The sequence below is a fragment of the Nomascus leucogenys genome, chromosome 19, assembly GCF_006542625.1.
Source record: "Nomascus leucogenys isolate Asia chromosome 19, Asia_NLE_v1, whole genome shotgun sequence".
Taxonomy (NCBI): Eukaryota; Metazoa; Chordata; class Mammalia; order Primates; family Hylobatidae; genus Nomascus; species Nomascus leucogenys.
The window spans coordinates 73,647,816-73,661,481 of record NC_044399.1 but is presented as its reverse complement, the minus strand read 5'-3'; the positions used below and the strand labels follow the sequence as shown (position 1 = coordinate 73,661,481).

General features: G+C 49.5%; 2 protein-coding genes across 6 annotated transcripts in view; one reads left to right on the top strand and one right to left on the bottom strand.

Moving 5' to 3' along the window:
- ANKFY1 (ankyrin repeat and FYVE domain containing 1) overlaps positions 1-13,666 on the bottom strand; it is a 104,304-nt gene that overhangs the window by 9,056 nt on the left and 81,582 nt on the right. For 3 of the 5 annotated variants that reach the window (XM_004091554.3, XM_030800358.1, XM_003277849.3), the window contains 10 exons: positions 12,450-12,678; positions 11,439-11,537; positions 11,021-11,174; positions 9,753-9,924; positions 8,821-8,939; positions 7,297-7,453; positions 6,431-6,631; positions 4,421-4,597; positions 934-1,081; positions 379-469 (listed from right to left, as the gene is read on the bottom strand). In XM_004091554.3, coding sequence (XP_004091602.1) covers positions 379-469; positions 934-1,081; positions 4,421-4,597; positions 6,431-6,631; positions 7,297-7,453; positions 8,821-8,939; positions 9,753-9,924; positions 11,021-11,174; positions 11,439-11,537; positions 12,450-12,678 — 1,547 coding nt within the window. The remainder of the gene's footprint in view (positions 1-378; positions 470-933; positions 1,082-4,420; positions 4,598-6,430; positions 6,632-7,296; positions 7,454-8,820; positions 8,940-9,752; positions 9,925-11,020; positions 11,175-11,438; positions 11,538-12,449; positions 12,679-13,666) is intronic. The other 2 variants (XM_030800359.1, XM_030800361.1) reach the window with 1 other exon arrangement.
- LOC100596045 (neuferricin) overlaps positions 1-13,666 on the top strand; it is a 46,102-nt gene that overhangs the window by 30,701 nt on the left and 1,735 nt on the right. The window lies entirely within an intron of this gene.

Genomic DNA, 13,666 nt, shown 5'->3' with positions numbered 1-13,666 from the left:
CCGAGTATCTGGGACTACAGGTGCCCGCCACCTCGCCCAGATAATCTTTTGTATTTTTAGTAGAGACGGGGTTTCACCGTGTTAGTCAGGATGGTCTCTATCTCCTGACCTCGTGATCCGCCCACCTCGGCCTCCCAAAGTGCTGGGATTACAGGCGTGAGCCACTGCGCCCGGCAAAAACTTTTTTTTAGGAAGCATTTTTTATTAAAACAAAAATACCGGTACCAAAAGTACCAAAATAAAGTACCCGAAGCTGGTGAGGTGCCCCAGAGGCTGGTTTTGCAGCCCCTCCCTGGGGCTGATGGGAGACACCAGCAACCAGCAGCTCTGAGCAGCAGGCCAGGTGCCGTGGGGCCTGCTCGGGCCCAACACACTCACCTGAGATTAAAGGCTTCGGCGTCCACTGTGCACTCTGTCAGGAGAACCCGGATGCTGTTGAGCCGGCCGTGCATGACGGCAAGATGAAGAGCTGGGAAGTAAATCCTCTTACTATGCAAGCCCAGAAGCACATGCAGAAAAACCTCCACTCCTCCTCACCCTCACAGACCTCTCTGTAAATGGCACCCGGCCACAGCAGCGACTGGCCATGCACAGAGCCATCCTTTCTGGTCTTCACCACCCTCAAGAATGCGTCACAAATGCAATCTCATGATTGCTGTGTGCTGTGCTTTCTGCTTCAGCAGTTACCCAAAGGTGAGATTTAATAGTTTCCCAAGGAGGCAGTGTAGGCTTCCAGGGCTCCCACTCAGATGGGGAGGCTGCCCAAGGCCTGGGCAATCACAGGTTGGATGCCCTACCCAGAGCACTTCCTGTCACAGCTTTGCTCCTGTAAAAGCCAACCTCCCCAGGGGGAAGCAGACCCAAGGGTGCGCTGCACCCCCACCCCTAGAATGGAGGGATAGTTCAAGCCACTAAGGAATGACCGGGAGTTACCATTGTTTCCATTCTCATCCACGGCAGCAAAGTCCACGCCATTCTCTAGGAGGACTGAGCAGATGGTGGGCAGGTCCTGCTGGGCAGCAAGATGGAGGGCAGTCTGGCGATGCTTGGTTAATTCATTCACTTTGGCTCCCGCAAGAAGCTGTTGAAGTTCATTACACGAACAGTCAGTCTCTCTGCCGCAATCAAGATCCCCCTTATGGGGGCCAAGCCTGCTTGTCTTCTGACACCCACAGAGGCTGATGGCCTGCCCTGCTGACAAAGCTGGGAGCGTGAGAGCTTCACACACACTCCTGCTGAAGCAGAAACCAGCAAAACCTGTGCCAAGGGCAAATTGGCAATTACCTATCAAAATGTTAAAGAGCCATTCCTTGGGATGCAGAAACTCTACTTCTAAGGCTTTCGTGTATAAAAGCTGTGCAGGACTGCAGTGATGGCTGCTGTACTATCTACGGGTGTCTACTGCTTGGAGTAGGAAAGCCTGAAGGCAAAGGGGTTTGGTTGTAAAAATTGTAATAGGTACAAACAGTAGAGTAAGATGATAAATATTTATCGATTAACATGGAAAGATGTTGATGACACGTAAGTTTAAAAAACCTTGCAAATTAGAAGATAGTACGATTCCATCTGGGGAAGACAGAGCTCTGTACACACAAGCATGCAGGCACACCGGCACTTGGAAGGTGTTTCAAGGCATAAATGCCATACTCGGAAGAGCTGGGACTCAAAGGGAGACACTATCTGTTTCACCTCCTTACGTGCTTTGAGTTTTTCCACAGTGAGTATGTACTATTTCACTATTGTTTTCTATTTATTATTTCTTGAGACAGCAACTTGCTTTGTCACCCAGGCTGGAGTGCGGTGGTACCATCATAGCTCACTGCAGCCTTGAACGCCTGGGCTTAGATGATTGGCCCACCTCAGCCTCCTGAGTAGCCAGGACCACAGGCATGTGGCCCTATACCTGGCTAATTAAAAAAAAAAAAAAATCTGTAGAGACAATGTCTTGCTATGTTGCCCAGACTGGTGTCAAACTCCTGGCCTCAAGTGATCCTCCCACCTTGGCCTCCCGAAGTCCTGGGATTACAGCATAAGCCACTGCGCCCGGCCTGTTTTTTAAAAGAAAGAACACAGGCCGGGTGCAGTGGCTCAGGCCTGTAGTCCCAGCACTTTGGGAGACTGAGGCGGGTGGACTGCCTGAGCCCAGAAGTTCCAGACCAACCTAGGTAACATGGCAAAACCTCGTCTCTACAGAAAATTTAAAAATTAGCTGGGTGTAATGGTGTGTACCTGTAATCACAGCTACTCGGGAGGATGAGATGGGAGGATTGATTGAGCCTGGCAGGTCGAGGCTGCAGTGAGCTGTGATCAGGTCACTGCACTCCAGCCTGGGCAACAGAGCAAGACCATGTCTCAAAAAAGAAAAACGAAGGCCGGGCGCGGTGGCTCATGCTTGTAATCCCAGCACTTTGGGAGGCCGAGGCAGGCGGATCACGAGGTCAGGAGATCGAGACCACGGTGAAACCCCGTCTCTACTAAAAATACAAAAAATTAGCCGGGCGTGGTGGCAGGCGCCTGTAGTCCCAGCTACTCAGGAGGCTGAGGCAGGAGAATGGTGTGAACCTGGGAGGCGGAGCTTGCAGTGAGCCGAGATCGTGCCACTGCACTCCAGCCTGGGTGACAGAGCGAGACTCCGTCTCAAAAAAAAAAAAGGAAAAAGAAAAAAAGGGACACAAAGAATTACAGAATCAACACAGCAGGAGGGACCTTTACAAAATACCTATTCATTTAGTATTTGAAATTCATCATCCTCTGACAAAGTTTAAAAAACAATCGCTGTAAACAGAAAATACCTGTAGTCTGTAGTCAGAACCCAATTTGCCGCTGCTGAGGTGTACGGCCACCCCTGGTTCCTCTGTGTGTACAGGCACTGCCTCTGGGAAAATCTAGGCGCTGCTTAGCTGCTCTGGTTAGGACCCTGACTTCTAAGTCTCAGCCTCCCCAGAACTCTGGGCGCCCAGTCTAATCACTGATCGATAAGACATATGCGTGGATATGGGAATCTCCATACAGGACGTCTCACAGATGTATATTCATGGTCCCTGGTGCTATGTTAGGGATCATAACTGGCCCCACAGCTGGTTAACTGGGAGGAGAGAGGTGGGGAAGGGGTTTCAGTATGAACAGGTTCAAACATGATGCAGCATCAATTCAAAGAGAAAAGAGCAAACAGACACTGGAAGACCTGCTGTTTCTAGGTTTCTGGGCAATCCTATCATCTGTCATGCCGGGCCCCAGGAATGCGGGGACCTTAGTCAGGGACCGTAACCTTCTCCAGCCCTACAGAGGCATAAAGACTGATGAACACGAGGCCAATTCCCTACGACTTTGGGACTCAGCTCTGCCTCCTTGGCTGTTTCCCCCACATCCAGTCTGTTCCTGGCACCATCAGACCCACCTCTCCTCATTCCTCAGTTCACACTCACTGCCACGGCCTCCCCTCGGTCTCGTCACTGGTGAGCCCGCCCCACACCTGTGTGCCTCACTCCCAAGGCGCCTTCTTCAAATGCTGCCTCAGCTCAAACACAATCAAGTCACAAGGCTTCTCTAAAAAGTACTTTTCAGAAACAGTTACACCAAGGCGCCAAAGGCTGTTCAGGTGCCCTGGCGGCCAGTTCTGCAGCATGTGTCTGGGGCTGACGGGAGGGACCAGCGACAGCTGGTTCTGAGGAGCAGACCAGATGATGAGGCCCTGTCTCAGCTCTGGGCCTTGTTCTCTCAGCTCAAACATTTACAATGGTTTCTCCGCTGCCTAAAAGATACTGGCTGCCCACAGTTCTCAGTTTGAAATGTGACACCCCACGATCTGCTTTCTGCCTGCCCCTCTAACCACAGCTCTTTCAACTCTACTAAAACTTCAACGAAACTTTCCTACATAAACACACCACATGCACTTCCCAATCTCCACATCTTTGCTGAGACCCTCCCCGGCCTAGGTGGAAAAAGCAGCCTTTGGAATCCAATGGAAAAGGCTAAAATCCAGCACTACTAGCTTAGATGGCCTTGGGGGGTAAAATTCTTTCTTGGCCTACATTTTCTCCTTTGTAAAATGTAAACCATTTCTCATACCCCTCTGTGGGTTTGAAAATTAAGAGAGACAGCTCACTTCAAAGTCCCAGTTGAATGCCTGACAGAGAACAGAAGTGGATCTCCACTTCCTCTGTGCTCCCGCCCTGCCTCTGCCATTGAAATCCTGCTTTCTGGCAGGGCCCCATATAGCATCTGGCAGCCCATGCAGCCCAATGGGGCACTCAGGACATGCAGCCCTTGACACCATTTTCCTGAGTACACCAGCCTCGCTCCCCAGATTCCCCAGGTGCTTTCACAACACCGGGCAAAGCACCTGTGATGAGATTCTGCACAAGCTCTACAATATGCTTTGACAACATATTATTACACGCAGTATTTCTGTGTCACTTACCAAATTGCGGACAATAATTTCTGAGCCTGCTTGAACAGCGAGGTGCAAGGGGGTCAACTTGGAGGCATCCTGGACTCTTGAATTCACATTAGCGTGGACACTGATCAGGAACAGCACACTTTCAATATCAGAGTTCTGAACTGCCACATGAAGGAAATTCCGGCCCTTGTTATCCACCTACAGCAACAAGTGCAAAGCAAAATATTAGTTCCCTTTTCAGAGTACCTCCTGAGCTTCATCTCAAGCTGAACTGACCACTGGAGAGGTCATGATGGAGACCTTCCCTCAGTCTTAGGAAACCCTCTTCCAAGAATGAACACGAAACGCCATCCCCCAACCCACCCACAGACCCGCTCTACACATCTGTGCACAGAACCAGGTGTGCGTGGCCACACCGACGTGGTCAGGAGAAGGGAGCCGCTGCAGTAACCCACACTGCCCTGGCAGCCTCCTGCAGTAGGAACGGGATGTGGAAAACCAAGAAAAAGACAATCTGAAGGATAGGGAAACAAAAGCACCAAGATATCAGGAAACTCATGGAGAGGGAAAATGGAGACAAGCCTTGGGAGTCTCTTTGCTTTGGCTAAAACAAGCACCCAGCATCCTGATGCCCCAGCTGCACTGCTGGCCTGACCCGAGCAGTCAAACAAAGGGTTCAGAAACATGGAGCAAGTTTCCTCTTACTGAGCTACGCTCTATACACAATGCGGGAGGGATACACAACGCGGGAGGGATACACAATGCGAGAGGGGTACACAACGCGGGAGGGGTACACAACGTGGGAGGGATACACAATGCGGGAGGGATACACAACGCGGGAGGGATACACAACGCGGGAGGGATACACAATGCGGGAGGGATACACAATGCGGGAGGATACACAACGCTGGAGGGATACACAACGCGGGAGGGATACACAACGCGGGAGGGATACACAATGCGGGAGGGATACACAATGCGGGAGGGATACACAACGCTGGAGGGAGCCAACAGCAGGGCCTGGGCTTTGCTCCACTGATGGAAAGCCAACAGAGCTCAATGAAATCAAACCACACTGTCTACTGTAGTTCCCAGAGCCGTCTTAGCATGAGTGTGGAGGCGGCAGTGAGGGAGACCCCAATGCTACACGCGGCACACCGCCTCACAGGCCCACACATCCACGGCACGTGCCAGTCTCATAAGCAGTGGATCTACAAAGCGCTTTCATCAGCAGTTCAGTTTCACACTGGAGAGAAGAAATGGGAGAGGCCATTTCACACCACCTGAGCAAACATGAGGTCACCAACTATGCAATCCAGTCACACTTGGGAAAATGCTGAAGATGGTGGTTACAGAAGCCTAAGACACCAAGCAATCATCTCCACCCACATGAGGATCTCACTTCATGCGAGTCCCAAGTTCCATCTCACCTTCATGAATGCCACTGATAAACGCGCCAGTACTCTAGGTGCTGGCTGGAGAGCCAAGTTCCTGTGGGACTGACGTGATAAACCCACCCCCTCCCACTCAGATCAGTTGTTATTGTCATTTCCCACCCAACTGGTTGTTGCAGATCAACAGTTCACCATCCAGATTTAAAATCAGCTGGTAAAGAACCACAAAGAACAAGGACAGCCGAGCCTGCTGAGTAACTGAACTCCTCGGAAACACTCAGCAAGTCCAACATCACAACACAAGCTCTTTAAAAGACATTCCTTACTAGGACAGTTAACCAGCCTAGCAAAAGCAAAGAATGAGCTCAACTGTACATGCCACAGAATTCCTGCGATGGAGCCCACTGCCTCTGCTTCCATCTAAGGCTGGCATTGTCAGGCACTGACATACAGGCAGAGGAGCCAAATCTCATCCTGCACTGATGGGACATCTCAACAGCCACATTTTAGGACAGGAGTACAATTTTAAAACAAAGCTCTTTCCATGAGGAGACCTGTTTAGTCGTGACATCTGTCTAGTCTCCAGGTTCCGCGATGCCCAGGACAATGTGGAGAATGTCAGGTGTTATTCACTCACCTGCTCAGCAGCCCCGGACTCTCGTTTGAGAATGGCCTCGGCTGACTTGTTGTTCTTGAAAGTCATGGCACAGGCAAACGGGGTCAGCCCTTGTCTGTCTCGTACATTCAAATGGATATCGGGGTGAGAAACCAACAGCTGAATGATGACGCCGTGTTGGCTGCTGATGGCCACGTGGATGGGGGTTCTTCCTTCTGCATCCTATGGAACAAGGCACAGAATTTAATGTTCAATTGCAAGATACAACTCAGGAAAAATATGAAAGGGGAGAACTTGTAAATCAAATTTCAGTTATGAGAATCGATCAATACTACCACCCTGTGTGTGACTCAGCTTTTGAAGAGGCCAAAGAGAAACGACTGGAAGTCACTTCCTGTTACACCACGTTCCAGTGACCCAGTGGTGGCCGTGGGCCTGGCACAAACACGTGTTTCACACATCTGCAGTGAGTCTCCGCTCTAAGCCACCACTCCTTATCTGGCCACAGGGCCTTATATAGAGATCTGCACAGGCTCGAATGTTGAAAGGCATCAAAGGGCGTAACTAACGGGTGCTCAAGTGAGCTACTGGGATGTTTTCCTAAATACAGTATGCAATTTGGGACTGAACTCTCAGAGGAAATCTGTAACTAAGGGGAACTAGGAGGCAAAGAGAAAGGGCTGAAACAAATCTTCCTCCTGTTGTAGTAAGGACAAAGGTACAGAGAAGCACAGTCAGCCTGAAATCATGAATGTTGCTAGGGAGGCCGTGTGTTCATGAAGCAGCAGCGCCTGGAACTGGGGACTGTGCAAGGTCCTTTGCCACAGAAGGAGGTTTCCCTCATGCTGGGGCTACATCTGTCTCCCTGGAAAAGAGAAACGACACACCTGTGCATTCACGTTGGCACCAAACTCCAGAAGACACTGTACTGTCTCTTCCAGCCCCCAAGAAGCTGCCAAATGCAAAGGGGTCTGCCCATCTCTAGCCTCTTCCTCTCCTTCTCCATTGGTGCCTGGTTGTCTGGGACTGTTCACATCACAGCCACTGAAAGGAATGGGGACATTTTAAAAAACGCCACGCTTGGACGTGGCCTATAGGCATGCTGATTACACATGTAAAGCAGGAGCCTCATCCAATCCAACAGCGTCTGCTGTGGCCGGGTCTGCTGTCATTGGTCCCTGGTCTCAAATACCAGAGTCGGGGTTCCACTCCCATAGATTCTTCTGTGACTGGTCTTGGGGGTGGGCAACCCGGGCATCAGAATTGTTAGAAACTCCCCAGGGGATATGCGTATATTTAAAGTCTGAGAACCAGCCGGATGCGGTGGCTCATGCCTCTAATCCCAGCACTTTGGGAGGCCAAGGCGGGTGGATCACCTCAGGTCAGGAGTCCACGACCAGCTTGGCCAACATGACGAAACCCCCTCTCTGCTAAAAACACAAAAATTAACCAGGTGTGGTGGTGCGCGCCTGTCATCCCAGCTACTCAGGAAGCTGAGGCAGGAGAATTACTTGAACCCAGGAGGCAGTGGTGGCAGTGAGCTGAGATGGTGCCATTGTACTCCAGCCTGTGTAACAGAGTGGGACTCCATCTCAAAAATAAAACTAGAAAATACAAAAAGAAAGTTTGAAAACCATAAAGTCTGAGCCAGGCACGGTGGCTCACGCCTGTAATCCCAACACTTTGGGAGGCCGAGGCGGGTGGATCACAAGGTCAGGAGATCGAGACCATCCTGGCTAACACGGTGAAACCCCGTCTCTACTAAAAATACAAAAAAAATTAGCCGGGCGTGGAGGCAGGCGCCTGTAGTCCCAGGGCTGAGGCAGGAGAATGGCATGAACCCAGGAGGCAGAGCTTGCAGTGAGCTGAGATGGCACCACTGCACTCTAGCCTGGGTGAGAGAGCAAGACTCTGTCTCAAAAAAAAAAAAAAACAAAACAAAACAAAAAAAAAACCATAAAGTTTGAGAACCACTGCTGTAAAGGCTTCCTGAATAACCCTGGCTCCCACACATCCCACACTCCAAGGGGGCCATAGAGCCTGTTACGACTCACACATCGCGGTGGGGTCCTGCAGAGACCATCTGGTCTCCCCAGCCACAGCCTCCTGCTTCACAGTCTGAACTGGTCTGCCGTGACTACAGGAGCTCAGGCAGCTCCCAAAGCAGGACGCTGACTCAAGCTTTCAGATTCTTTGATCCAGGCCTGTGAGCTCCTCCTGTCACAAGTGAGCCTGGCTCCTGGCTGACTTGATATGACAGAACCACTGTTGATATCACTCTCTGATAACCTTAACTGTGAAAGTCAAGCTGGCTACTGTCATGCCAAGACTGTATACGGATTTAAAAGGAAAGAGCCAGTTTGCAACAAGCTCACTAAAAAGCTGTGGAGAGATACTGGGGACTCTCAGACCTGCGAATAAGAAAGCAGGCGGTGGGCTCGTTGTTTTCATCAATGGCTCTGTGAAGGAGCGTCTGAAGGCACCCACCAGGTCCTGGACCCCAGCATGTGGCATCACAGCCATGTCTGACCTGCAGAAAAACATAGATTATTCACAAACACTGCTGAACAAAGGCAAACAGTTTTATTACCAAGTCTGAGCTCTATGTATAGCATTAAATCCATTTTCAGATAAGTTATGGTTGATAATTAAATGATAATTACTTTAGTCTGTATCACTCATTATTTTACAAACACTAATTAAAATTTGCTGTGTGCAAGTTCTTGCACTAGGTCCTGTGGGACAGACTTGGGAAGTATAAACAAGTTATGTTTAATTTGTGTCCTTTAGAGCTGAGTTCTAGAAGGGGCAGAAAACACAAAGTGTCTGTGTACACATGCACCAACGGGTCCTCAGTAACACACACCTGTAATTAACAGGTAATCTCAACAACTAGGTGAAACCTCCAGGTGCACAATGCCTTCATATCACACTGCAGGCCCTTCAGAGAGCTGAATGAGAACGTGCAGGTTTGCCTTCACTTTTGGGGCCTGCCTGTCTTGCAAACAAGGGAGATAAACCTAAGATTGAGGAAATTATCACTATGGTGATAATGAGGACACCCCATAGCAAATCAACCAACCCCAGGAGAAGGCTCCTGAGGAAATGCCAGCATTCCCTTGCTTCTTGGTAGTTTTCTTGGTAAAGACGACCTAAAAACAAAAGGTCGGCCAAGACCATGTTGAACTGCAAGTTTCTTTAACGTGCTTTCACCTGCTTGTCCTTGTCCCACTATGTTACTTGACAGATTCTTGCTCCTGTGACAGCTACGCAGGCACCAGATCCATCTCTGACACAGTATATCCCCATCTGTAAACAGAGGCTAATGCTGTGCTCGTCTCACCAGAGTGGATGCGATGTCCTCCAGACTGTTTGCCAATGCAAGCCACAGCGGGGGGTTCCCCTTCTCATCTGGCACAGACATGTCAGCTCCTCGGGTGCATATGGCATCAACTACGAGTGGAAGCTGGTTTCTGATGGCCAGCTGGAGGGCTGTCTCCCCGTCCTGAGTCCTGCTAGGACATGCACACCCAAACCAACGTTTGTGGTTGAACTCAAAGCACAGAAGGTGCCCTTCTGGGCATTCCAGAGCCCAGAATCTTCTGTACCCCTAATCATATTCACTCACATTCATTAAATATTTTCTCAGGGAAATTAAATGTGAAAATAGTGTCTGTCCATTCTGCCTTTTTAGAACACATAACCATGTCACCTTATTGCCCTCAAAGATAACATCCCAGCGTGTTGAAATCTTATAATTACTTTTTGTAGCATCTTAATAAAATGCCACTCCAAGAACCCTCCTGACAAACCTTCCTTCCCCCACTCAGTCATTCAGTCACTTGGAGATAAAGGAAAAAACCCTTCCTTCCCCCACTCAGTCATTCAGTCATTTGGAGATAAAGGTAAGTTCTTTTGAAAATACAACCACAATAAAAATTTGACTCCATGTCTTTTTCCCCCTCAAGCCTTGTTGGTGGCTCATTTGTTGGAACATTCTTCATTGTAACTGAAATTCCTTGTTAAAAACTGATTTTAGAGTGGCCGCAGTGGCTCATGACTGTAATCCCAGCACTTTGGGAGGCCGAGGCAGGCAGATCACTTGAGGTCAGGAGTTCGAGACCAGCCTGGCCAACATGGTGAAACCTCGTCTCTACTAAAAGTACAAAAATGAGCCGGGCGTGGTGGTGGGCACCTGTAATCCCAGCTACTTGGGAGGCTGAGGCACAAGAAACACTTGGACCCAGTAGGCGGAGGCCGCAGTGAGCCGAGATTGCGCCACTGCACTCCAGCCTGGGCAAAAGAGTGAGATCCTGCCTCAAAGGAAAAAAACTCTGATTTTAGATTGTTTTTTACAATGAGACTTGTGCAATACTATGCACTGGTCCTGAAAGGTTCAAACAAGAGCAAAAGACAGTTCCTTTTCTCCATTACAATCAAGTCTTTTGATGATATGCAGTGACGACACCGCATTTGTGTGTTTTTAGAGCTACTGTTTCCTTTCCTCTATCTAATATGAAACAAAAACAGTTTTCTACAAGCGAGGCTGTGCTTTTGACATCTCAATTAATTGTTACCTGGTGTTAGGTGGAGAGCGCGGCTTCGTCCTACCTGACATTTATATCTGCCTGGTGCTCCAGGAGGAAGAGTGCGCTCTTGCTGTCCTGCCGCTGTATGGCCATGTGCAGTAGTGTCTGCCCATCCGACATGGTGTCATTGATGGAGGCTCCAGAGCCCAGCAGCTGGGCTGCGATCGTGTGCATGCCTGGGAAACAAACAAGCCCCGATCTAATCCAGGTTCAGCTTTTCCCGCTTCCTCAACATCTTACTACAACAGCCAGACCCTCCCAACTTCTCAAAGCCAGCAGTTTTCCACTGGATCTAACAGGCTTAACTCAAACAGAAAGGTTATTTTACAACCAAATGATTAGCCCACTCTCCTCTTTCTTTCTCGCTCCCTCTCTCCCACCCGGCCCCACTTTGGACAGCTGTCTGTCTGCAGACGTCAGCGGCCCCGGCACAGCCTTACCAGTCCACAATGCCAGGCCCAGCACAGTCTGGTCTCGGGAATCTTTGAGGCTGAAGTCTGGAATGATCTGCAAGTTGTTGGTGGCATGAAGAGCATTGGCTAAATGTTTTAAAAAGTAAAAGAACACTTGATTTCACCATCTGTGGATCACATTTAAAGCATTCAGTAGAGTAAGAACTCAGTTTCAAACTGCCTGTTGGGTATAATATGATCAATGCTACAAAAAGAGAGTAGATAAATCTTGTCAGGACTCGAAGCCCAGAAATCTGATATTTTGGAGCAAAACTTACGGGGAAAATGAATCTTTTTAAAGCTTAAAACACTGACTCTTCACATAAGGAAAACGGACTCCATTACGGAAACACGCTTGATTACTAAAAAGACTAAAACAACACCCTGACGATGTTTCCTAATACACAATCTTAAAACTTTCCCTCCTACAGTCTTAAAACTTCTGTGAGGACCAAAAAACAGGCACACAGTACCTAAAACCCAACCTCCCTCCAGAAGGACAATGCTAAAAAACACTGTCCTTAACAAGGATTGAGGCAAGAGCAAAATAAACCTGACGACAGGCAAGAGAAGGCGTGAGGGAGACTTTCTGAGGGAAACAGCCCTCTGTCCCGCAGGGGCTGCCCTTGGCCCCTCTTTCTGGCCCCTCTCTCATGGGGTGCCTGCCACGGCAGGGTTCTCAAAGACAGTGCTCACACCGAGGCACAGCTTTGCTTGACCTACACTAAACGGCCTGGAGAAATACTCAAATAGGACAGACATTACTACCAGCTTAACCTAACAAGTGAAATGGGCAGGCCCCATCCTGAAAACACACACATGGAAGCAGTAGTCAAGAGCCAGACTACATGCTTCTCTAGTTTGACCTGAAAGGATTTTTGGGGGGTAAGAAACTAACTACACAAAACTCACCAACAAAAGAAACATCAGCTCTGTAACTAACGATCCTAAACCGCTGTCCCCAAGTCAAAAGGATGGACAGTATTCCCACGTACTTACCCTTCTGCTCCAGGATGACAGACACCACGTCCGGATGGTTATAGGCGATCGCCATGTGCAGCGGTGTCTGCAGATGGACACTGTCCGCCAAGCTGGTCAGGGATGCGGCCTCCTTTGGCAGAGGCAGAGCTTCCTCCGTCTGCAGGTTTGGGTTGGCGCCTTGCTGCAGGAGCTCTGCCGTGAGGTTGGGCAGGCCATGCCGACACGCTGTGTGCAACGGGGTTTCTCCCTGAATGGAAACGGCCAAAACCTGAGCACTCACAGGAATTCCCTTCACAAAGAGCGTGGCAGCCTAAGTGCAAAACCTCGGGTCCTTGGCTCATCCTGCCGCCAGCTGCCCCTCCTGACTTCTGTTCTCCTTCTCCTGAGCCATCACTCTCAGTATCTTCTTTTTCTTTTTTTTTATTTTTATTTTTTTGTTTTGAGACAGAGTCTCACTCTGTCGCCCAGGCTGGAGTGCAGCGTCAAGATCTCGGCTCACTGCAACCTCCGCCTCCCGGGTTCAAGCGATTCTCCTCCCTCAGCCTCCTGAGTAGCTGGGATTACAGGCACATGCCACCACACCCAGCTAATTTTTGTATTTTTAGTACAGACAGGTTTCACCATGTTGGCCAGGCTGGTCTCGAACTCCTGACCTTGTGATCTGCCCGCCTCGGCCTCCCAAAGTGCTGGGATTACAGGCGTGAGCCACTGTGCCCAGCCCATTTTTTTTTTGAGGTGGAGTCTCGCTGTGTTGCCCAGGCCGGACTCAAACTTCTAGCCTCAAGCAGTCCTCTTGCCTCAGCTTCCCAAATAGCTGGGGTTACAGGCGAGAGGCACTGCGCCTGGTTCCACCCTTAGTTTCTTCAGTGTCTTCCCCAAGCATCTTCCGAAAGCACTGGCTTCTTGACTTCACCTCCTAGGTCCTCCTTAACCACCCTTCGCTTTGTTTTATAATTCTTTTTTTATAATTATAAAAATAATATATGCTTATTACAACAGAACAGTAACAAGCTACAAGTGTCACCAAAATAAACAGTACAACAAATGGGAGAGCCGTGCAGCCACCGCCCGGAGCTAAGCCCCAGCAATGAGCAGCCTTAACGCTGTGGCCGTCGCTTCTTCTTTAGCGCCCCACTTGCACTCCGTCTCTGTGGCCTGCTCGTATCAATCTCATCTTGAACTCTGATCAAGACCTCCTTCCCCTACTTTTAAAAGTTAAAAATATTTTTAATTGG